The 23,977-nt window shown below is 47.7% G+C and overlaps 1 protein-coding gene across 1 annotated transcript in view; it reads right to left on the reverse strand.

The window, feature by feature from the left end:
• COG6 (component of oligomeric golgi complex 6) overlaps positions 1 to 23,977 on the reverse strand; it is a 137,014-nt gene that overhangs the window by 112,322 nt on the left and 715 nt on the right. The window contains exons 2-4 of the mRNA XM_088460136.1: positions 23,514 to 23,657; positions 17,650 to 17,721; positions 6,025 to 6,083 (exon numbers count right to left, since the gene is read on the reverse strand). Coding sequence (XP_088316262.1) covers positions 6,025 to 6,083; positions 17,650 to 17,721; positions 23,514 to 23,657 — 275 coding nt within the window. The remainder of the gene's footprint in view (positions 1 to 6,024; positions 6,084 to 17,649; positions 17,722 to 23,513; positions 23,658 to 23,977) is intronic.

The raw sequence follows: 23,977 nt of genomic DNA on the forward strand, positions 1-23,977 counted from the left end.
CCCCAAAGGGAGGCCCGGACCGTCAGGCCGCAGGCTTGTCATCTGGCTTGGGGACCGGACGTCTGGTACTCCATGCCTGCTTCCGGGGCTTGACCGATTTCTTAGGGCCAGCCTGTCGAGGAAACGACTGTGGTTTGGGCCTGCCCTGGGCCCTAGATGACCGAAAGGACGATGGTCCCGAACCAGAAGGAGCAGCGGCCGACGGGAGACAAGCAGATTTGGCTGCCGCCAGCGTGGCCACAATCTTATCCAGATCCGGACCGAAGAGAACTTCTCCGGTAAACGGCAACGCTTCCAGACCTTTCTTGGAATCTGCGTCCGCCTTCCAGGATCGCAGCCACAAGGTGCGACGAGCAGCTACCGCTGCTGAAGAAATTCTAGACACCAGAGCACTAATGTCTAGAGCCGCCTCGTTGATGTAGGTGGCCGAATCACGGAGATTGCCAATCAACTCCGCCTGTTCGGCCGGACAGTCGGATTCAAAAGAAGCCTCTAATGAATCCGCCCAGCGCTCCATCGCTCTGGCAACCCAGCAAATGGCCATAGCCGGCCGTGCTGCCCCCCCTGCAAGGGAATAAGCGGACTTCAGGCAGATTTCTACCTTGCGGTCCGTAGCATCCTTAAGGGAGGACATGGATGGCATCGGCAATGTGGCACTACGGACAAGACGGGTCACGTGAGAATCCACCTGTGGAGGGGATTCCCACTTAGCAAAATAATTATCCGCGAACGGATAAGCCACCGCCAGGCGTCTCTGCGGCTGGTATCTTTTGCCAGGTTGTTTCCACGCCTCCTCTAAATGGTCCACCAACTGACCCGAAAGAGGAAAGACTGTGGCATCGCCCTTCACATCTTTGAAAAAGGCATACTTAGATTTAGCCGCTGGGGGAACTTCGTCCTCAATCACCAAGGCTGTGCGGACCGCCCGAATAAGTCCAGGAATATATACTTTGGACTTAGCATCAGCGTCCTTAGTATGGAGAGGTTCCTGATCGTAAGGATCCAGAATCTCCCCATCATCAGACGTCCCTTCGTCATCCTCATAAGGAGCGGACAGAGACGCCACCGGCCTTTTATGAGGCCGCATCACAGACTCCCCTTGCAACACATCCGACAAGTGCTGTACAGAACTCGTCAGGGAGTTAACCCACGCTGGCTCCTGAGAACCCGGGAGCGGGGAAATAGGGAGACTGTGGGGTACCACCAATTGTCGTGGGAACCCCTGCATGGGTGACGACACCACAGACTGCTGGGACAAACCCATCGGAGTAAACGCGGGCTGCGGAGCTAACTGGCCCACTAAAGCTGTTAACGCCTGAGCGAAACAAGCCCAGGGCGGCTCCTGTACCGGTACTGTAACCGTAATAGGCCGCGCCATGGACAAACACTGCCGGCAAAGGCCCTCCGCGCTACCCTCCCCCTCCGCTAACGGTACTTTGCACGTGGTACACTGTAGCCGGAGGGGAAAATCACTTTCAGACATGATGGCACCACGTATGTGACCTCTCTCACCAAATAAGTATTAAATAGGCGAGAGACCACCCTGCAGCACCGCACCGCAAGGGCTTTAGCAGAAGAACAGGGACAGTAATAAAGCTGACAGTTTAGAGAAGAAAAGTTACAGGCAGCGCTAGCACAGTCACATACAATGCAGAGAAATAACAATTCCTGCACTAACAGCGCTGATCACTCAACTACACAGACACAGGGCCTGGTAGGACACAGCGCTGCATACACAGACCTGAGCCACAGCGGAGGAGAGGTATGCGGGGGGACCCAGACCACGATGCTTCCGTCCAGCGCTTCCAGCAGCGTTCACCATGCGTTCTGGAGAAGATGGCCGCCGAGGAGCAGAGAGGAGGCTGGCCTGGGGGAGGAGCGCTGCCACAGGACCAGTCGGCAGCATGCAGAGAGGGCTGTGTGCAGCGGGGGAGGCGCCGGCTGTGAGACAGGGAAGGCGCGCTTCCCTGGCATGCATTTAACCCCTGGGACGCCGCAGCGCTACCGCTCTGCTGCGGTCCGCTGTCCCAGGGGGTAGTGGAAAGCGCAGGTTGGTCGCCTGGCTCCACACTGCAGCCAGTCCCCAGGGAGCCCCCTGCCTGGGGACTTAGGACCATGTGACCAGCGGGGACCCACCGCGGGACCCCGCTGCTTACCTTTGTCCCCCTTGGATCCGGCCATGGTCCGGAACATCTGGGGTCACCGCTAGCTGTGACCCCAGATGCTCACCAGCATCCCCGGATCGGTACCGGCGTTCTGGTACCGGCGGGGGTGTAGGGAAGACAGCATGGACGTCAGGACTGACTGTCCATGATGTACATCCAGATGTGCAGCCACAGCTGCACTGAAGAAAGCTTCAGGGGCTCTTCTAGCCCCCCACTCCGACAGGTGCACCCGACGCCGGCCGGGCACCAAACTAAACTGAGGTGCCTTGGCTCGGGGGCGGGGTATAGGAGGGGGACCCTAGTGCATCCTGGGAGGCTGAAAAGCTTAACTCTATGGTGCCCAGCGACTGACGTCACACCTATACCCCCAAGGTATCCTGTGGATACCCTATGGACCCTGAAGTAGAAATAAATATTTGGGTTGTTTATAGCTTCTACATGTGTTGTCTTACTGGGCACTGTGGTTAGAATACTGCAAAGCTAGAAGCCATAGGTATCCATAGTGGTATACCAGCAGTTACACTACAGCTGAAGATGCACAGTAACGCACAAGGGGCCCGATTCTCAGTTGCGCACAACAGTGTATATAGGGGGTCACTCATCTGTGACTTTATGCAAATGCCGCTACAAACTCCTACCCTCATGTGAATCCGAGCAGCTGACTGTGCAAGGACTGAGACGCCCACTTTTAGCGGCTGGTGCATCCTTATATGCCACCATCGATTGCACCAGCCTTATGTCACATGCAGTGTCTCTGCCTAACCATGGCCTCTTATGTCTGCAAATGCAGCTGCTTGCATGACACCCACCCACTGAGCGGACCATATTTGTGTGCATTTCTATCCACCTCCCAGTCATTGCCCAGGAACACCCATCTCTTTTCCACAACATAGTGCTCATTCTAGCACCCTGCACCTGTCACATCCCTGCTGATGCTACAAACTGCTGAGATCAGAGTGTGCTAGAAGCACCAGAGCAGACAGCAATACCCCAGGCAGGAAAGAGAACATGTAGGGGATGCGACAGGTGCAGGGTGCTAGAATGAACACTAACAATATTTCTGATTCTGTTCGTCTCAATCGCAACATAGCCACTCTGTGTAATGCATGCTCCATAGGAGTTTTTAGAAATGTTCACAGTTGTAAAAAAAATCACTCAACTATGTGAACATATATCTTCTTTCTCTACAACCCAAGAAAAGCTGAATGGAAAAGGCAGGAATAGTGTCACGTTTGTCAATATAAAGATCACTTTAGAATATTGACTGCAGTCCCCATGTGAAACCACATGGTGGCGTCCTGCAAAGGCTTCAACAACACTGATCACAGAGACCCTGGCTCCCTATGGGAAGCATGCTTCAGCACACACCAACATTTGTTTCAAACGCCAGCTGCACTGGAAATACAAGAAGCACTCAGGCCCGGCCGGTACTTGGAATAAATGTCAGTGCGCACCAACAGCAAGCTTCCCATCGAGATCAATGAGCTCTAGATCTTATCCATTCATGCCTCAACTAATGCTAAAGTGTCAAAGAGTGCATCTTCTGTTGTGATGACATATATCAAAGTGGTTGTCCACTCTATCAGACCTGCCACCTAAAGATGGCAGATAGATATCCAGACCCTGCACCCTTGGATAATGAATTTGAGCTTCAGCTTCCTAGTCATTTTGGTAGGTTTCCAAAACAAGCACACTGTAAGCTGCTTATAGCACCTCAATATACCCCAATGGATAAGCTTTCATAGAGCTCTAGTGAAGCACTATGGACGGATTGGTTCCACAAGCCTATGGGGTGGGACTGACTTTTAACAGCATGTATACATCTGAGTATATATGCCTATGAGCATGATGTGAACAGTCAGTGTAGCCTATAAATAATGTATATGTATATATCACCTGCAAGCAGTATACTGTATTACTATAAATACACTTTTCTTTTAGACAAGTGGTATGAACTGGCTATACCGAAACATGATGACCACAACAGAGTCTCATGGACATATCCAGTTTTCCGCACGGTTTTCCCTCTATGGGCAACTCAACCAATTCTCTATCTATTATTACCGCGGGTAAGTGTGCGCCCGATACTTGCGGTGTCTAATAGAAAAAAAGAAACGCTTGCAAAATTTTGTGGGGCAAAACCCAGCGGAAAATTAAAAACAACTTGGGAAACTATCTGTACCCCAAAAAAAAGATTGAGTAACAGTAAATAATGGTTATTACTGTCCCAAAGAAAAATAGATTGTTCTTTAAAATAGTGCAGCAAGTGGATAATTTGTAAATTACTTTTTTTTTTTAGTAAAAATTGAAACAGAGCAAACTTTTTCATTTTATTAAAAAAAAAAAGCAATTATTTATCATTTAAATAATTGCTTTTATTAAATTTTGATTGAATAAATGACCAAAAAAGTTGATTTTGGTGTCATTTAAAGTCATTATTAGCTTTAACAATTACGAATGTAATTATTGGACCTAGAGACTAACTGAAAACTTCCTATTGCCTAATCAGTCATTAGGGGGTGACCAGTTAATGCTGAAAGGGTCCCCGACATGTTAATCTTACAATAGGTTATAGGTTTTTTTTTTTGTTTTTTTTTTACAGACCTGCTCTGGGGCTGCAAGACTATAGTAGCGATAATTCCTATATAAAATTACTGCAGCTGACTTTCTACCCGGCAACTGAATATAAAGAACCTGCGGCTGAGGGAAAAACCCCAAGTTTCAGGGTTTTTAAATACTTTGCCTGCAATTGGATATGCCCCTCAATCTTTCCTCAATAACTCCACCAATCAGTTCTAATTCAACAGTGGCAGGAAGGGATAAGAAATGTGACAACTAATGCATGAATCCTGGAGACTAGTGCACAACATTGGTTTCATTTACAAGACCCAGCACCTAAGGATGGACATACCACTGCACGCCCCATGCAGCATAGTACTGCGTTGCAATCTGGCTGCTTTTACAGCCTGGAGAAGCGAGAGTTACAGTTTAATGGGCATGACATTACACAGGGGTCAGGGGGCGGTACTGATGCCGCTCCAGCAATTGTGTCACGTGACCAATTGTTTTGTACAGGATACGTTCAATATCCCGGCACATGGTATCCCGGCGGTCAGAATGCTGGCACCGGCACCCCGAAGGTAAGTAGCGGGGTTAGGGATAGGCACTAGGGTAGGCCTGGCCAACCTGTGGCTCTCCAGCTGTTGTTAAGCTACAAGTCCCAGCATGCCTTGCCACAGTTTTGCTATTAGGGAATGCTAAAACTCTGGCAAGGCATGCTGGGACTTGTAGTTTCACAACAGCTGGACAGCCACAGGTTGGCCAGGCCTGCACTAGGGGGAGGGTTAGGTTTAGGCACTAGGGGGGAGGTTATGTTTAGGCACCAGGGAGGATGGGTTAGCGTTAGGATAGGGAGAGAGATGGGCAGACAGGTGTCGGTATGCCAACCCTGTCGGGATGCCGACACCGGCATCCCGTGTACCCATCCCATTTTGCACTTACGACCATCTGCAAGATAAAATACTAGTTGTCTTACAACAACTACAGTTAAACAACACAGTTAAAGCACAGGTCTGATTTCTTACACAGCTGGGGTGGGGGGGTTGTTAAAATGAGTAAGAGAAGTCATTCGGGCCTACGGCAATAAAAACATCCCTAAGATTCTTTATTTCTGCAGTTTACAAAGAAAATCGAAAAAGGTTCAGAATCTGTTCATCTCCCGTATTTTCATTCACTGCCATGGTATTAATCCTATTTATATTTTTGCAGCTTTGCCTTCTCTAATTCATATTCCGGCAGTACAATCACCAGGAGACACTGTCATATTCTGTGAACATTAGCCATTTAAGGTCATACATACTTTTCCGCTTGAAGTTTTGTGGTCTTCCCAATCAAATCTTGAGTTTGTTCCTTTGCTGCCTGGGAACAATTGAGAAAATGCATCACTGCAATGTATATATCACAGGATGATTGGAATTATTCAATTAAATTCAGTATTAAGAATAAAAACATGAAGTTAAACAGAGAGAGTAATCATTTCAATAAATGCATGATATATAAATTCAGCTTTCTTAGGGAATAGAAAAAAACAAAACATAATTACGTATACGTTTATGATGAGCAAAAACATATTACAGCCACCTGCCACATTATCAGGGGACCGTGTTATTTACCTCTTTTTAATGAACGCAGCATGAATTATTCATTAAAAATATGAATTCATGTAAATAACTGCAAAACTACTTGCCAACACTGCCTGAAATATGATGTTTCCCTTATTACACTGATTGTAAGTTAGTTGTCCAGTATGCAAAATACTAGGTTTTCGAATGAGCCTATTTTTATTTTCCTAAAAAGAGGTAATAAACAGTGTTGAACAGCAAGGGGTCACAGAACAAGACAATCTAGACTCTGCTTCAGTTTTCCTTGATCCCACATCAAGACCATACACATGTATTAAGTTATTTATACAGCAGACACATTATGTAGAGAATAATCACTTTAGTCCATGCTTTAATGGAGGTTACAATCTATATTCTCTACTACATCACTAAGCGTAACATTGAGGCTATAAACACCGTATCCTTATCCTCCCTTTTCCACTCACTTCTCTCCCCTATTCTTTCTTTCTACTACACTAAACAAGACACTTACCTAGACAATGCCTCTCTTACTTCTGCTCTTGACTCTGTTGCTCCGGCAATCACTACTCACCCCCGCAGATCCACACCTCAACCCTGGCATTCCATATGTACCAGATATCTGTAAAAGTGTTCAGGAACCACAGAGCGAAAGTAGAGGAATTCACACTCCAAGGCAGACTTCCTTCATTTGAAATGTATGCGCTCATCCTACAGTGCTGCCCTTTGTTTCGCTAAGCAGTCATATTTCAAGTACCTCATCTTCTCCCAGTCCTCAGACCCCAGCGTCTCTTCACCACCTTCAACTCCCTCCTCTGCCCACCTCCTCACTCTCTGTCCTTGATTTTGCTACTTACTTTACATGTAAAATTGACTCCATACGTCAGAACATAGCATCACACCAGACCCTCAGCACTCCGCCCCCTCCTTTCGCAGACCACCCCTCCTCATCCATCTTACCAACCCTGAAATCTTTCTCCCCTGTATCTGGAGAGGAAGTCATGGCCCTCATCCAGTAGTCCCCCTATTCCACATCCCCTTTTAACCATATCCCATTCCGCCTCCTCTGCTACCTCTCTCCTTCTGCCTGCTCCCATCTTGCCCATCTTTTCAATCTCTCCCTCTCATCTGGCACTGTTCCTTCTGCATTCAAGCATGCACTTGTCTCCCCCATTGTTAAAAAAGCTACCCTTGATCCTAACACACTTTCCAATTACCGACCCATCTCTCTCCTACCTTTTGCCTACAAACTCCTTGAGCGTATTGTTTACCATCTTTCTTTTCTTCCAACTCCCTGCTTGACCCATTCTAGTCTGGCTTCCATCCTCTCCACTCCACTGAAACTGTCCTCACAAAAGTCAGTAATGACCTCCTTGCTGCCAAATCTAAGGGCCACTACTCTCTGCTCATTGTCATAGACCTTTTTGCTGCTTTTGACACTGTGAACCACCCTCTCCTCATGGAAATCTTTCACTCCCTTGGTCAACGTGGCACTGCCCTCTCCTGGCTGTCCTCCTACCTCTCTGACCGTTCCTTCTCTGTCTTCTCTCATGATTCCCCCCACTTCAACTAAAGGTAGGTGGCCCCCGCCCCAAGGTTCTTGTCTTGGACCACTCCTATTCTCCCTCTATACAACATCTTAAGTACGAGTAATTTGCAACTAATTGGATCAAACCCTATATGTCTATCAGTACGTTTTTGGATTGTGGGAGGAAACTGGAGTGGCCACGTAAAAAAAAAAAAAAAAAAAAATTGGGGAGAGCATACAACCTCCATTCAGAAAGGGCCATCTTTAGAACTGAACTCATGGACTCAGTGCTGTGAGGCAACAAAGTTAGCCATTATGCCACCGTGCTGTCCAAGGATTTATGCAATATGTTTATTACACAGGAAATATTTTTTTTTACTTTATCAAAGTTAATGTTATATTGTAATTCTGGGTGCAGAGTGGGATTTTCCTTGTTTTTTTTTTTTTTTTTTTTTAAGCAATGAAAATAACTTGAAATGGATTATATGGGAAAAAAAACAGCAATCTTTAATATCGGCCCAGTATTTAAGTGGGTGAGGCAGGAATGTGCGTGGCGAGTGGCCATGTTCTGCCGTGAATATGTAGTACCTGAGCAGTCTGCGCACAACTCGATGAGGCATGGCCACACTAACTTGTGCGTGTGTTTGCGCCTCCTTGGCTGGCCCTGGTACCTTGTGCCCGCCATCCTCACTCTAGCATTATGAAATATATAACATTTATCTGGGTACACAATATGTGAATTCTTGAACAGTTTAACTTAGAAACTATATAGCTGATGGTTGTATGCTGCAAAGGATTGCTAAGGATCTGGAAGTGAGGTGCTGCAAGGCGGACACAATACAATGGAGCCTTCTAATGTGTTCCCCATCTGTGGCCTACATGAGAATGACAGCACTGCAGACCTCCAAAATGACAAGTTTTATTTTACCTACATATAAAAGGCAGCATGTTTGCTTGGCTAAATCCCATTATGGAACACATCATTTTTCACATACAATTAGTCGTCCAGTTTGCACTGGTTTGTAGAGCAGCATGGATGTGACCCTTGTAATCCGCTGAGCTTGTGACGGAGGAGCAGCGGCCATGGCAATGCAGTACAGTGAGGGCATGCAGGTGCATGATAAGTCAGCCTCTTTGGGCAAAATTTACTAAGCGGCAGGTTCTAAACCTCGGCAGTTTCGTGGTGGTTTGACGGTGGGTTCTAAACCCCGAGGGTTTGGTGGCGGTTTCTAAATGACAGCCCTGTTCTATTCTAAAATGTGTTTTGACGGCGGTTTTGGCCTTAGTAGATCTGCGGATAGCGAAACCACCGCCAAACCGCCAGGGTTTAGAACCTGCCGCTTAGCAAACTTTGCCCTTTGAGCGAGCTGCACCTTATTCTAAGTACACGTATCTCCGAAATATATTCCTTACCATGACATTTAGCATTTGCGCAAGATGGGTGCAGTTTTCTAAGTTGTTGGTTATAATTGCAATATATTTGCTCCGGACACCTATAAACTAGATGTAATGTTCAACATATATTAACGTGTATGTCTCAAAGCACATTTATGGAAATATAAGTGCAGATGGGCTGTCCATTTGTTCTAGATACCAACAGAATATAGGCTTTTTCAAAGACTTGGGAACCTTGGCCCTGATTCAGAGCCGGACGCTCTGACCAGAGCGCTCGCTCTGAATCAGGGCCCACCTCCAGTAATACGGAGCGTCCTCCTGGACGCTCGTATAGCTGTAGGTCACCACCCACAGCATATACGAGCGTGCAGGATGATGGTCGCGATGGTCTTGACCATCGCGACCATCGCCACTGCGAGCAACAGCCTGCGGTTGAGGTTTTCAACCGCAAGGCCAGGAGTGATTTTGGCTCTAACAGAGCCAAAATCACTCCCACTGCCATCACTAGTGATGTCAGTGGGGGCGGCTTCAGACAGTAGGCGTTCCCTTGGGAACGCCTCCGTCTGGCAGGCACGCCCCCGGCACGCCCACCAAAGGGGGCGTGCTGTCAGTCAACATCGACAGCACGCCCCCTTTGATGAGACACTCCGAGCGAAGGAAAATCCTTCGCTCGGCGCGTCTCACGCATGCGCACGACGGAGCTCCCTCCGTCGTGCGCATGCGCAGTGCAGACCATCGACCCACTTGCGAGTGGACAGCCGCTCGCGAGTGGGTCTGAATGAGGGCCCTTGACGTCTATCTATCCATACAAGGACCAGTGGTGTAACTAGGGCAGGGTGAGCGGGGTGCGTGCCCTGGGCGCCGTTGGACCGGCAGCGCGGGGGGGCGCCGCCGGCCACGGTACCGGCCCGCCCTAGTTAGCCAGTGTAGCGCCAACCGCAATGAGTGCGGTCAGCGCTACACATTTACACAGGACCGGCGCTAGGCTTCCAGCGCCGGTCCTGTGCTGCACGCCTGAGCCCGTTCCCTCCCCCTGAACGCTTGCCCAATAGCGCCAGGAGGCGGGCTCAGGCTGTGCATAACACACGCATCGCCGCCAGCGCTGGCGGCGATGCGTGTGTTAAACAGCAGCCAATGAGAGTCAGAAAGACTCTCATTGACTGCTGCAGCACCCACTGCAAGAGCCGGACTTCCGTACGGCTCCTGCAGTGGGTAATGGGACTGACGTCATGACGTCTGTCCCATAATGCTGAGCGCGCCAGCCCGGGCGGGAGCGGCGGCGCGAGCAGGACCAGGAGCAGAGATTCAGGAAAGTATATTTTTATATATATATTATATATATATATATATATATATATATATATATTTTTTTTTTTTTTAACCTATCTGCACAACGGGGGAGGGGAGTGGCTACTACTGGGGGGACCTCTACTGGGGGAGGGGTGGCTACTACTGGGGGCGCCATTGGGTGGACCTACTCTGCTGGGGACTACTACTTGGGGGGGAACTACCACTGGGGGCATTATAAAGGGGGCCTACTACTACTGCACTCGGGGGACCACTACTGGGGGCAATAATAGGAAGGGCCACTACAGGGGGCACTGGATAGGGGGGGATCACTACAGGGTGCCTGCATAAGGGGGCCACTACTGGGAAAACTGCATGGGGGGGGGGGGGACGACTACTGCTGGGGGCACTATATAAAGGGCACTGCATGGGGGGGGGGGGGGACTACTACTGGGGGCACCATATAAAGGGCACTGCATAAGGGGATACCGCTACTGGGCGCACTGCATTGTGGGGACTGCTACTGGGGGCACTGCATAAGGGGGAACACTACGTGGGGCACTGCATTTGGGGGGGACACTACTGGAGGTACTGAGTAAGGGGAACTAATTGGGGGCTGTGGGACCACTACTGGGGATACTGTATAAGGGGCACTACTATGGGCCTGCATAAGAGGGACCACAACTTCATACTGAGAGTACTGTATAAGGGGTACTACTGGGGTTAAGGTGCATATGGATAGGAATGTTCAGCGTGAAAATAAAGGGGTGTGTCATGTTGACACGTCCCATTTTTAAGTGACCACGCCCATTTTTTCCCGCGCACATCTCGGGATGTTCAAATTTGCCCTGGGCTCCAAATACCCTAGTTACGCCACAGACAAGGACTATCTATCCATACAAAGACTGTCTATATACAAGGACTATCGAGGAGGAAAATGTAAGGTTACAATTTGTCAAAGATTTTTTTTAACGATTTTGCAGCTGGACTTTTTAAAGTCAAAACCAGGTTGGTTTTGCTTTTAAAGAAACATCCCCATTAGATTTGTCCCTTGGCTGATAAGTGCAAACAACTCTACAGACAGACATCATTAAAAAGATAACGCAAGTATCCCCTGCACTGATGCAGCCACCATATGTTTTCCTTTCAGCTGTTGCTGCCTATTCGCTTAGATGTTGAAACAGGTCTCACCTGCTAAATTCCATTCAGAAGCAAAGCTATGAGCGTAAATGATGGTCCCCTGGGATGTCGCAGACACATAACACAGCTGGAATTTCCTGGTAAACATTGGTGTCACATAACTGGCAGTCTATACAATGTGCTACATGGACAGTCATCTTATAATACTGTATATTATCACTTACTATAGGCAACTATTTGCTATTATTATTATTGTTTATACTCAAATCCTTTCGTAATTTCACAATAATGAAAATGAGATCATATATTTTACTGAACATGTTGTGTACTCATTGTATCATATGTGATGTGAACAGCTCATTGTCTCCATCTGGTGCTTTGTGCATTGGAACAATTATTATTATCCTTTATTTATGTAGCGCCATAAGACTTCCGTAGCGCCTAATACAGTAAGTAAACAAATGAGCAGAACAAGAAAACAGTGACTTACATTACAATACATTGCAGGACAAGGACATAGTGTATAAAACATTGCTGCAACAGCGTTCATAACACATAAATAAGCAGCAGGGTGGCAGAAATGAAAGGTAAGGTGTTGCTGTAGGGAGCGTGCAGTACATGATAGTATGAGTAAGGGAAGGAGAAACATGAGGGAAGAGAGCCCTATCGTGAGAACTGACAGTCTAACGGGGAGGGTGCAGACAGACAGGGGTGGCACAGATGGGGTAGACAGCGGGCATAAGACAGAGGGTTAGGATGAGAGATGGAAGGCAATGATGAAGAAGTGGGTTTTGAGAGCGCGTTTGAAGTTTTGTAGAAAGGTGGAGAGTCTGATAGTATAGAGTATTCTAGAGTATAAAAGAAAATTAGAAAATACGAGGTAAATATAAATATCTACTGAGGGCCTCTTAGTACAACCAACTGCAGGTCACCAAAGTCTACTTCACAGATATATGATATCTGCGTGATTTGCACCTTCGGCCCCTGTGACTAGATAGGCGGATCAGGGACATGCAAGCTATGTACATATAACTATTTTACTATAACCAGACACAGTGTTGCACACGTTTTGGGTGTATTTACTGTATGTACATTACTAACCTAATAAACTATCTAAAAGAGCATCTCATCCAGTGACGGAACTCCCGGAGACAATGGAGTCATTTGCCGCCGGGCGTCAGCCCTGAAGGGGGCACCTGGCTCCATTGTCCCCGGGAGCTGCATGGAGAAGGAGCGCCGCTGATCGGCGCTCCACCTCCATTAGCGTAACTACGGAGGGTGCAAGGGGTGCGGTCGCACCCCCTGCACCCTCCATTTGCCGGGCGCCCGCTGAGTGTGTTACCAGCGGGCACCCGGCTCCTATTCAAACCCCCGGCGGCAGCCGGAGGACGGAGCTCCCTCCGTCTTCCGGGTCCCGCAGTGTACTATGGGAGTGACGTCATAACGTCACTCCCATAGTGCCGAGGAGCGGATGCTGGGGAAGGAGCTCAGGAGTGAGCTCCTTCTTCCGGGTCCCGCAGTGCACTATGGGACTGACGTAATGACGTCACTCCCATAGTGCCGAGGAGCGGACGCCGGGGATGGACGGCAGCAGCACTGGAGCGGGGATAAAGGTAAGTGTTTGCTTGTTTGTTTTTTTTGTGCCTGTGTGCGCGCGCGCGGTGGGGGCCATCACTACTGGGGGCAACTACAAGGGGCTCACTACTGGGGGCAACTACAAGGGGCTCACTACTGGGGGCAACTACAAGGGGCTCACTACTGGGGGCAACTACAAGGGGCTCACTACTGGGGGCAACTACAAGGGGCTCACTACTGGGGGCAACTACAAGGGGCTCACTACTGGGGGCAACTACAAGGGGCTCACTACTGGGGGCAACTACAAGGGGCTCACTACTGGGGGCAACTACAAGGGGCTCACTACTGGGGGCAACTACAAGGGGCTCACTACTGGGGGCAACTACAAGGGGCTCACTACTGGGGGCAACTACAAGGGGCTCACTACTGGGGGCAACTACAAGGGGCTCACTACTGGGGGCAACTACAAGGGGCTCACTACTGGGGGCAACTACAAGGGGCTCACTACTGGGGGCAACTACAAGGGGCTCACTACTGGGGGCAACTACAAGGGGCTCACTACTGGGGGCAACTACAAGGGGCTCACTACTGGGGGCAACTACAAGGGGCTCACTACTGGGGGCAACTACAAGGGGCTCACTACTGGGGGCAACTACAAGGGGCTCACTACTGGGGGCAACTACAAGGGGCTCACTACTGGGGGCAACTACAAGGGGCTCACTACTGGGGGCAACTACAAGGGGCTCACTACTGGGGGCAACTACAAGGGGCTCACTACTGGGGGCAACTACAAGGGGCTCACTACTGGGGGCAACTACAAGGGGCTCACTACTGGGGGCAACTACAAGGGGCTCACTACTGGGGGCAACTACAAGGGGCTCACTACTGGGGGCAACTACAAGGGGCTCACTACTGGGGGCAACTACAAGGGGCTCACTACTGGGGGCAACTACAAGGGGCTCACTACTGGGGGCAACTACAAGGGGCTCACTACTGGGGGCAACTACAAGGGGCTCACTACTGGGGGCAACTACAAGGGGCTCACTACTGGGGGCAACTACAAGGGGCTCACTACTGGGGGCAACTACAAGGGGCTCACTACTGGGGGCAACTACAAGGGGCTCACTACTGGGGGCAACTACAAGGGGCTCACTACTGGGGGCAACTACAAGGGGCTCACTACTGGGGGCAACTACAAGGGGCTCACTACTGGGGGCAACTACAAGGGGCTCACTACTGGGGGCAACTACAAGGGGCTCACTACTGGGGGCAACTACAAGGGGCTCACTACTGGGGGCAACTACAAGGGGCTCACTACTGGGGGCAACTACAAGGGGCTCACTACTGGGGGCAACTACAAGGGGCTCACTACTGGGGGCAACTACAAGGGGCTCACTACTGGGGGCAACTACAAGGGGCTCACTACTGGGGGCAACTACAAGGGGCTCACTACTGGGGGCAACTACAAGGGGCTCACTACTGGGGGCAACTACAAGGGGCTCACTACTGGGGGCAACTACAAGGGGCTCACTACTGGGGGCAACTACAAGGGGCTCACTACTGGGGGCAACTACAAGGGGCTCACTACTGGGGGCAACTACAAGGGGCTCACTACTGGGGGCAACTACAAGGGGCTCACTACTGGGGGCAACTACAAGGGGCTCACTACTGGGGGCAACTACAAGGGGCTCACTACTGGGGGCAACTACAAGGGGCTCACTACTGGGGGCAACTACAAGGGGCTCACTACTGGGGGCAACTACAAGGGGCTCACTACTGGGGGCAACTACAAGGGGCTCACTACTGGGGGCAACTACAAGGGGCTCACTACTGGGGGCAACTACAAGGGGCTCACTACTGGGGGCAACTACAAGGGGCTCACTACTGGGGGCAACTACAAGGGGCTCACTACTGGGGGCAACTACAAGGGGCTCACTACTGGGGGCAACTACAAGGGGCTCACTACTGGGGGCAACTACAAGGGGCTCACTACTGGGGGCAACTACAAGGGGCTCACTACTGGGGGCAACTACAAGGGGCTCACTACTGGGGGCAACTACAAGGGGCTCACTACTGGGGGCAACTACAAGGGGCTCACTACTGGGGGCAACTACAAGGGGCTCACTACTGGGGGCAACTACAAGGGGCTCACTACTGGGGGCAACTACAAGGGGCTCACTACTGGGGGCAACTACAAGGGGCTCACTACTGGGGGCAACTACAAGGGGCTCACTACTGGGGGCAACTACAAGGGGCTCACTACTGGGGGCAACTACAAGGGGCTCACTACTGGGGGCAACTACAAGGGGCTCACTACTGGGGGCAACTACAAGGGGCTCACTACTGGGGGCAACTACAAGGGGCTCACTACTGGGGGCAACTACAAGGGGCTCACTACTGGGGGCAACTACAAGGGGCTCACTACTGGGGGCAACTACAAGGGGCTCACTACTGGGGGCAACTACAAGGGGCTCACTACTGGGGGCAACTACAAGGGGCTCACTACTGGGGGCAACTACAAGGGGCTCACTACTGGGGGCAACTACAAGGGGCTCACTACTGGGGGCAACTACAAGGGGCTCACTACTGGGGGCAACTACAAGGGGCTCACTAATGGGGGCAACTACAAGGGGCTCACTACTGGGGGCAACTACAAGGGACTCACTACTGGGGGCAACTACAAGGGGCTCACTACTGGGGGCAACTACAAGGGGCTCACTACTGGGGGCAACTACAAGGGGCTCACTACTGGGGGCAACTACAAGGGGCTCACTACTGGGGGCAACTACAAGGGGCTCACTACTGGGGGCAACTACAAGGGGCTCACTACTGGGGGCAACTACAAGGGGCTCACTACTGGATGTACTGCATAGGGGGACCATTACTGGGGAGCACTACATAGGCGGACCACTACTGGGGGCATTATATAAAAGGAACTGCATAAGGGGGGCGGCGGCAGCTGGGGCTGGCATAGGTGCTGGGGGGGTGGTACCAACATTTATCTTGCCTCCGGGCACCTGGGATGAAGTTACGCCACTGATCTCATCCTCCATACTAATTGTATCTAGGGGTTTTATTTAGTTTAAGCATTAAAAACAATTAAATAAGAATGCCATGATACAATGAATTATTTTTTGAATTAAAAGCCCCAAATCTGTCAACAGTAAACCAGCTATAAACAGCTAAAGAGACGGGGGGCAAAACCCAACTACTGGATGCATTCCAATAACTTATAGCAGGGGTTTCAACAGGATTTTTTCAAATCTACGACACAGTCTAAAAAAAACTACCCAATCACTCCTCTTCTGTAACTCCTCTGCTCATCATCCTAATCTCTACTTAATCAACAGGTCCCCAAAATCACTGATGCCCCCATTAGCCCATCATCATTACCCTGTCCCACCATAACAATCATCCCTCCCCTATCACACTCACTTACAAAGCCCTCTCCCATTCACATCTCTGATCGCCTCTCCCTTCACTCTTCTGTTCGCCCTCTTCGTTCACTTAATACACGCCGCCTTTCATGCCAATTGATTACTTCCTCCCACTCCCGCCTCCAAGATTGTGCCCGTGCTGCTCCCCACCTTTGGAACTCCCTCCCTCTCCCTATCAGACTCTGCACCTCTCTACAATCATTCAAACAAGCTCTTAAGACCCACTACTTCATTAAAGCCTTCCAGCTCTCATCCTAACTTGCTGCTACACCTTCCTTCCTCCCCGCCTACCCCATTCTGTGTCACTCCTGTTCGTCTGCTCCTCCCTTAAAGAATGTAAGCTCTTTGGAGCAGGGCCCTCTACCCTCTTGTGCTTCTCCCTACTGTAATTTAATTTATCTCTTACTCCCCACTAGGGCAACCAACACTCGGCTGCTTATGTGGGCGTAAAGGTCGCTAATATAGCAATGTTTATTATACATGTCCATGTCCTGCTTTGTATTGTATGTCACTGGTTACTTATTTGTTCATGTACTTTTGTAAGGCGCTGCGGAACACGTGTAGCGCCATATAAATAAATAATAATGATAATAATAATAATAATAAACGGTCATTCTATCATGTAATTATTAATAAGCTCTCACCCAAAGCTGCGCCGCTCACAGCATTTGCTCAGAGGGGAACAAATGATACATTTGAACCCCTCCAAGTAATTCTGTACCGCACGGGGGCTGAGGCCACCTGATCAGAGAGCAGCTGACAACAAATATAAAGGAAGGAAACAACTAGACATTCAAGTCAGTTACTTTTGTTCTCTCTTATGTGCATTAGCTCCCTGAATTCTGGGATCTGCATAATGGGAATTTATATGAAATTAAAAAAAGGGAAGAACTGATGACTCCTATTATTAGGATTCATTACCCGGAAGTGTACACAAGTGAGAATATAGATCTATGGATTGTTGTGTGAGGTAGGATTGTTACCTGCAAGCGACTGGTCATGTCCAGGCAGCAGCTGCTCATCGCCTGCACATCCTCATTTATGCTCTCTAGCTCCTGAAAACAGAACACCAGGTTGTATTATTATCACATCTGTGTTATCCATGTTATTATATCAGACAATATAAAAACACAGGAATACCAGTGCTGAAATAAACAAAAGATGGACGGTTCCAAATTAATCAACCAGAATACATTTATTCATTAGTTAAAAGTATGCACTGTGCAAAAGTAATATCCTAAAATGTTAGCAGCATAAAAAGTCCACTGAATGGAAATAAACACACAACTCTGTTCCTGTATATTCAAACTGGACCTAGGACTCTCTTCACTGTATCCAGAAATGGAGTTAGGTTTAAGCAGCAAGAAATTACCAAACGGTGGGCCAAATGATTCCAAAACAGTCCTTAGCATCCAAGGAGAAATGAATAGGCTGTATGTAGTCCACCTGGAGTTTCTCCAATTCTGCAATCATTCCCAGGGAGGATATTGAAGTCCAAATAAAAGTCCAGTTATTCACAAGAGTCAAGAAAAATCACCTCAACACGTTTCGCTGGGTAAAGGGGCACCCTTGAGGAATCTGGGTGCCCCTTTACCCAGCGAAACCCTGGGTCATACTTTTAACTAATGAATAAATGTATTCTGGTTGATTAATTTTGAAACCGTCCATCTTTTGTTTGTTTATTTTAGCACTGGTATTTCTGTGTTTTTAGATCTTTTGATTATTTGAAGGATTGTCTACTCCTTGCACAAGCTGCAATTATAGAGGTAAAAAGAAATGAGTTAACCTTAATGCATACCATTATCCTATACCTGCCATGCTCATATGCTTCCCACTAACCTCAGTCAGTGACTACACCTCAGATATCCTAATTACCAGGGATGGAAAAAAATAACTTAAAAAAAAAAAACAACACTGTTTTTTTTGGTTTAAACCAGTGTTTTCTTTTTTTGAACCATTTTTTTTTTTTTTTGGCATTACTGTTTAAATGGAAGAAAAATTAATCCTACGTATTATATTAATACTGTGAAACATTGCTCTGTATTAGAAACCTTGCTCAACAATGTTTTAATGCTTCTAACATAAGCAATCAAAAATTATTAGGATTTTTTATCTCATCAAAGAAAGCCAGAATAAGCTGCGTAAATATTAAAAAAAAAAAACATAATAATTCTACACATTAAACAATGGACCTCATTCAGAGGCGGTCGCTCGGGAGCAATCGGTTGCACCCAAAGTGACCGAGAATATGCAAAACGAGCGCTCAATCGCAACGCACATCGTAAGCGCAGAAACACCCACATCAATGAAAGCACACCTCCTATCTCTACGGCCTAATTCAGAGTCGGTCGCAGGCGGCAACCTACATCAGCACAATTAACACCTGTTACAGTGTTAATTGCCTACAGACATCGATTGAGGCAGAAACCATCGCCTGCACTCGCAAAGCTTAAGGTAGACCCTGGACTACCTTTAGCACTACCAGCAGTAGCACCGTTATTGCAACGAGATGACGTGTGTGATGAATCGCTCAGTAATATATGCACGCCCTTTTTAAAGTCAACCACGTCTGCGTGCGCACCACCACACCCCCGTTCACAAGCACCTTCCCCTGTAACCACCCACAAATGGCACGAAATGTCAATCACAGCTACGACCTCGTAGTGACTAACGAGCAAGAGGATTGCGGTCGGAAAGACAGGCTTGCGCACGTGCACTGCCATGTTTACGCATGCGAAGTTGAGAAAAACATCGCTCGCTACATCCAATCGCTCCTTGCGACCGCCTTTGAATGAGGTCCAATGTGTGTACCCAGCGTTTCAACAGAAAACCGAGCTGGTGACGGGCCGACATATCGGCACCAGCCGCATCCCACTGCATGGGTTTGTCAGTCACAGGGGTAAATTTCCTAAAGTGAGAGTTTTTAGAAGTGAGTTTTAGAAGAGATGTTGCCCATAGCAACCAAATTCTACTTAACATTTATCAAGCACATTCTAGAATAGCTAGAATCTGATTGGTTGCTATGGGCAACATCTCTTCTAAAACTTCTAAAAACTCTCACTTTAGTAAATTTACCCCACATTGTCAGATTGAGCTGCATGTAGGACCAACCTGGTGATGCAACTGACTACTAAACATGAAATCGATTGGCCTGACAATGTGCATACACATTAGGTGATTTTGACGATATGTCATCTCAATTCGTCCTTTCTTACTTCCACTCATCTCAGTAGGACTGAAGGTTTTAAATTGAAATAAACTTGAAGGAGATTAAACCATGAGAAGTTTATCTGTGTATTGCCCCTTTAATGTGTTGGAGTTGTTTAACCTTTAAGATTGAGAATGTTAGTTGTGGTTTTCTCCTGTCCTATAGGATTGTTAGGGGAGAAGTGCAAATGTAGTCTCTCTCTGATCTGGTTCAATATGTCTCTGTTGTGTGTGTGAATTTACTGTATTGGTTCATCTCACTCAAATGAAGACCACAAGCAACAAGAATGTTGAATAATATGAGAGGGATTCCCTTATAATAGTCTTTTTTTAAGTCAGGGTGCAGTGCCGGTAGTCACAGCATATTAAAAATACCAGTGTTTTTTTTTTTTTAAACAACATTTTGTTTAAACCATGCTTTAAACCAAGGTGGCTTTAACCAGCCAACCCTGCCAATTACTATCTCTGCTCATTGCCTTTATCCCCATGCTGTAATTGTATTAATGCTATAAAATCAACATCCACTTTACCTCGGCATATCTAGTGTTCACTCTAGGTCCGGCAGCAGGCAGGGCGCAGGACCTAGAGATAGGGCACTTCTGCGTGGCCAAAAAGTGGGCATGTCTTTATGACGCGTTCCCCTTTTCACCACTCCTGGAGGCGCGCCCGGCACTTATGGACATGCTGAGCAGCCCCCAAGCGCTGCGATCACTGTGAATGGATGCTGGGCGCACACGCCCAGTATCCATTCACCGGCAGTGACCGCTGCGCCGCCGTTTTGACCACCCGCGGGAAACTGCATCCCGCAGGTGGAGACAGAACCCGCAGTCTGTCTCAGCGGGGTGCCGCGCAGGAGGGCAGAATGCTTTCTGCCCTTCAGAAATAGGGCAGGGCGCAGCGCCCCGCTGAAACATCCTAGCGGGAACGCTACATATCATAAAAGGGATGGACATCAGAAACCGATGGTTATCAACAATCGATGTTTCCAGCTTCATAAAAAAGGTTTTTCCATTTGATAGTTGCCAACCATCACAAGAGTCCTTCCGATGCCCATCCAATGGTGCATATCTTCAGGGCAGCACCTTTTGTGCATGTACAAACTCCCAACTCCGACTGCACAAAAAAATAACCATCGATGGCTACATGGATGTTCCGATGGCTGCCACCATTACTCCATAACCATCTTGCAATGGCCATCCCTATATCATAACCATTACCAACATCATGTTATGTCCCATTTCCACTTTTATTCTAATAACTGCAACAGTCTATGACACGCCACCACAACCCTTTGTCATTAAAGCATGTGAACTGTCATGTGCTTTACATGATGCACATTATTTACGCCAATCTCTCCATCTCCCGTTTCATAAATAAATATCTTTCACAATGATACAAATCTATATGCACTGTTATAATGAATGTTTTGTAATGTAGTATTGAGTTTGCGCCAGATGTAAATTCCATGGGGAGACCCTAAGTTGATGGAGAAAACCATTAATAAAGGAAATACACAATTTGTAAACTATGGTGCAGATGACAACAGCGGAGTATGCTATACCTGTATGGGGGCATCAATTGAACTGCTCCACACAGAATTTCTGTCCTCCTTTTAAGAATGTGGGTGGTACCAACCAATCAGCTCCTGACTGTCATTTTACAGGCTGTGTTTGAAAAATGGCAGTTAGAGGCTGATCAGTTGGTACTTTAACTCTCTCCAAGGCTTAGTACATCTCCCCCATGAGCTTTTATCAGAATGCGTATTCTCCAAGTCATGGCTTAAATTCATTTAATCTTGTTTTACTATAAGTTTAATTATTTTTTTGCAGAAACAGTCAGGAGGGGAAGGGGATACAGACATAAGGGAAAAAGAGGGGGGGATGGGAGCACAGCATAGATTGAACAGTAGTGGAGTCAATGTATGGCACATATAAGTAGCGGCATTGATGTGTGGTCAGGTGAGGCAGAGCCTCACCTGTCTACTTAGGCATACTCCAGAGTTTTGACTATAAAAATAAGAAAAATGTAAAGAAAATATTATAAATCTCTTCTTTGTATTATTCAAATAATTTTTATAGTCAAAACTCTGGAGCAAAATGTGTATGACAGGGGAGGCACTGCCTCCCCTGTCTACCTTTTCTGTACAACCCTGATCAAAACACACCAAAATTTCCAGCACTTTATACTGCTGCCCTTTTGTATAATGCCCATATGAACTCTCAGGTTCATATATGTATCTGTAAATCTGGCTCTGATACTAGGCAGTTTACCTCACCACACGTCACTGAGTAACGGTAATGATAACCACAAAAAACTGTTCAATAATGTACTGCAAGATTAGGATTGGTTGTGGGGGGACCAGGTTATGAGGGGAGGGACGCACTGACATGTTAGTACAGGATAGAAATGGGGGGGACCCTCTGGCATTCAAATCGGTTATAAAGAAAAACTATAGGAAGGAGAGTAGCTGAAGGAGTCCACAGCCTGAACGACTCACAAACAATGCAATGTCGTTAACAATTTCCCTTGAACTCCCCGGCAGTCCTGGACTGACGATATCGTGCATAAAGTGTTCTAACGACCTATTGTGCATCCTTAACAATTTCCAGTGCATCGTTAAAGAGATTGCCAGATCTTACCTGCAAGAGGGAAGATTTGAAGATGCCATGTACAACCCCCGGGTACACGCATCAGCATCTTGATCGTGATCGTGAGTGGACACTCACGATTTGCACATATTTTGCACGATTTGTCGTTCCGATGCGTCAAATTCGGCAAATCGTGCAAAATATCTGACAGTGTGTAGGCACCTTTAGTTATGAGAAGTGATGCGGGGTCCAAAGTGGGCCAAGCCAAGCATCCCATGCTTTGGAAAACTCCGAATGACGGTCGTGACATATACTAGTAATATGTTCCAATACGTAAATTTGCCAGCACTGGCATTTCAGTGATAATTTGCATCAACGTAGGCACTATCCCTGATATACTTACTTAACGGGTTGGGTATGAAATCCCGGCTTTCGGGATGCCGCTGGTCTGAATACCGACAGCAGCATCCCGACGGCCAGAATACCGGCACCCATAAGAAGACAGGTAAGTATTTTTCTAACCCCTACCCTAAAACTCCCTCCCCGATGCCTAACCCTAACCTCCCCCTCCCCCTAAACCTAACACCCCATGTACCTAAACCTAACCTCCCCCTCCCCGCACCCTAAACCTAACACCCCTAGTGCCTAAACCTAACCTCCCCCTCCCCGCACCCTAATCCTAACACTCACTACCAGATGCCTAACCCTAACCTCCCCCTAACACTCCGATATTTACCTTCAGGGCGCCGTCGGCCGGGATACTGGTTCCGGTATCCCGACCTGTCGGGATTTCGGCGCCGGTGTTCAGACCCTCGGCATCCCGCACGCCAGGATGCCGACTACATCCCTTACTTTACTGGTACATAAGGCGTTATCTTAAATTATGCTTTGTCTGAGGTATAAACACCTTAAGAACCCAATGATATTGTGTTAACATTAAGTTCAAGTTTAATTGTTTTTAATTAAAAACAATTAAAACTGAAAAAATCTATATTGTATTCTACTTGCTTTGAAATAAATGACAGCAAAACCAGTGGAATTATACAACTAACCTCTTTAACATTTTTAAATATAGACACAAATTCTTCATTTATGGATAAACTCCTGCGCTCTATATCTCCCCGAAGGTTTCTCCGGCTTCTCAGGCTGTTCTCAGCAAAGAAAGTGGAGAGGGCTTTAAGAGCTTCCAGCATTTCCTGTGAAAACAAATGCCAACAATGAACATTAAAATGGTTCCAATCTAACAGACAATTAACATTTGTGCGATTGTTTACTAAAGAAGCACCCCACAGAGAGCTCAGGTTTTCTGTGGGCATTAAAATTAATAAAAAAAGATATATTACAATTACACTAAGGCACATTTACAAACCTTTATTCTGTGCGCAAGTGCGCCAAATTGTTCTCTGGTGCATTCCAAGTTACAAATCTTTGGTTACACCATATTTATAAGTGTGCCCCATTCACCAACCTCCAAAATGTGCATGGCAGACTTGTCTGCACTGTCATTTTCCCTTCT

The sequence above is a fragment of the Taudactylus pleione genome, unplaced genomic scaffold (genome assembly GCF_031769625.1).
Source record: "Taudactylus pleione unplaced genomic scaffold, aTauple2 ptg000043l, whole genome shotgun sequence".
Taxonomy (NCBI): domain Eukaryota; kingdom Metazoa; phylum Chordata; class Amphibia; order Anura; family Myobatrachidae; genus Taudactylus; species Taudactylus pleione.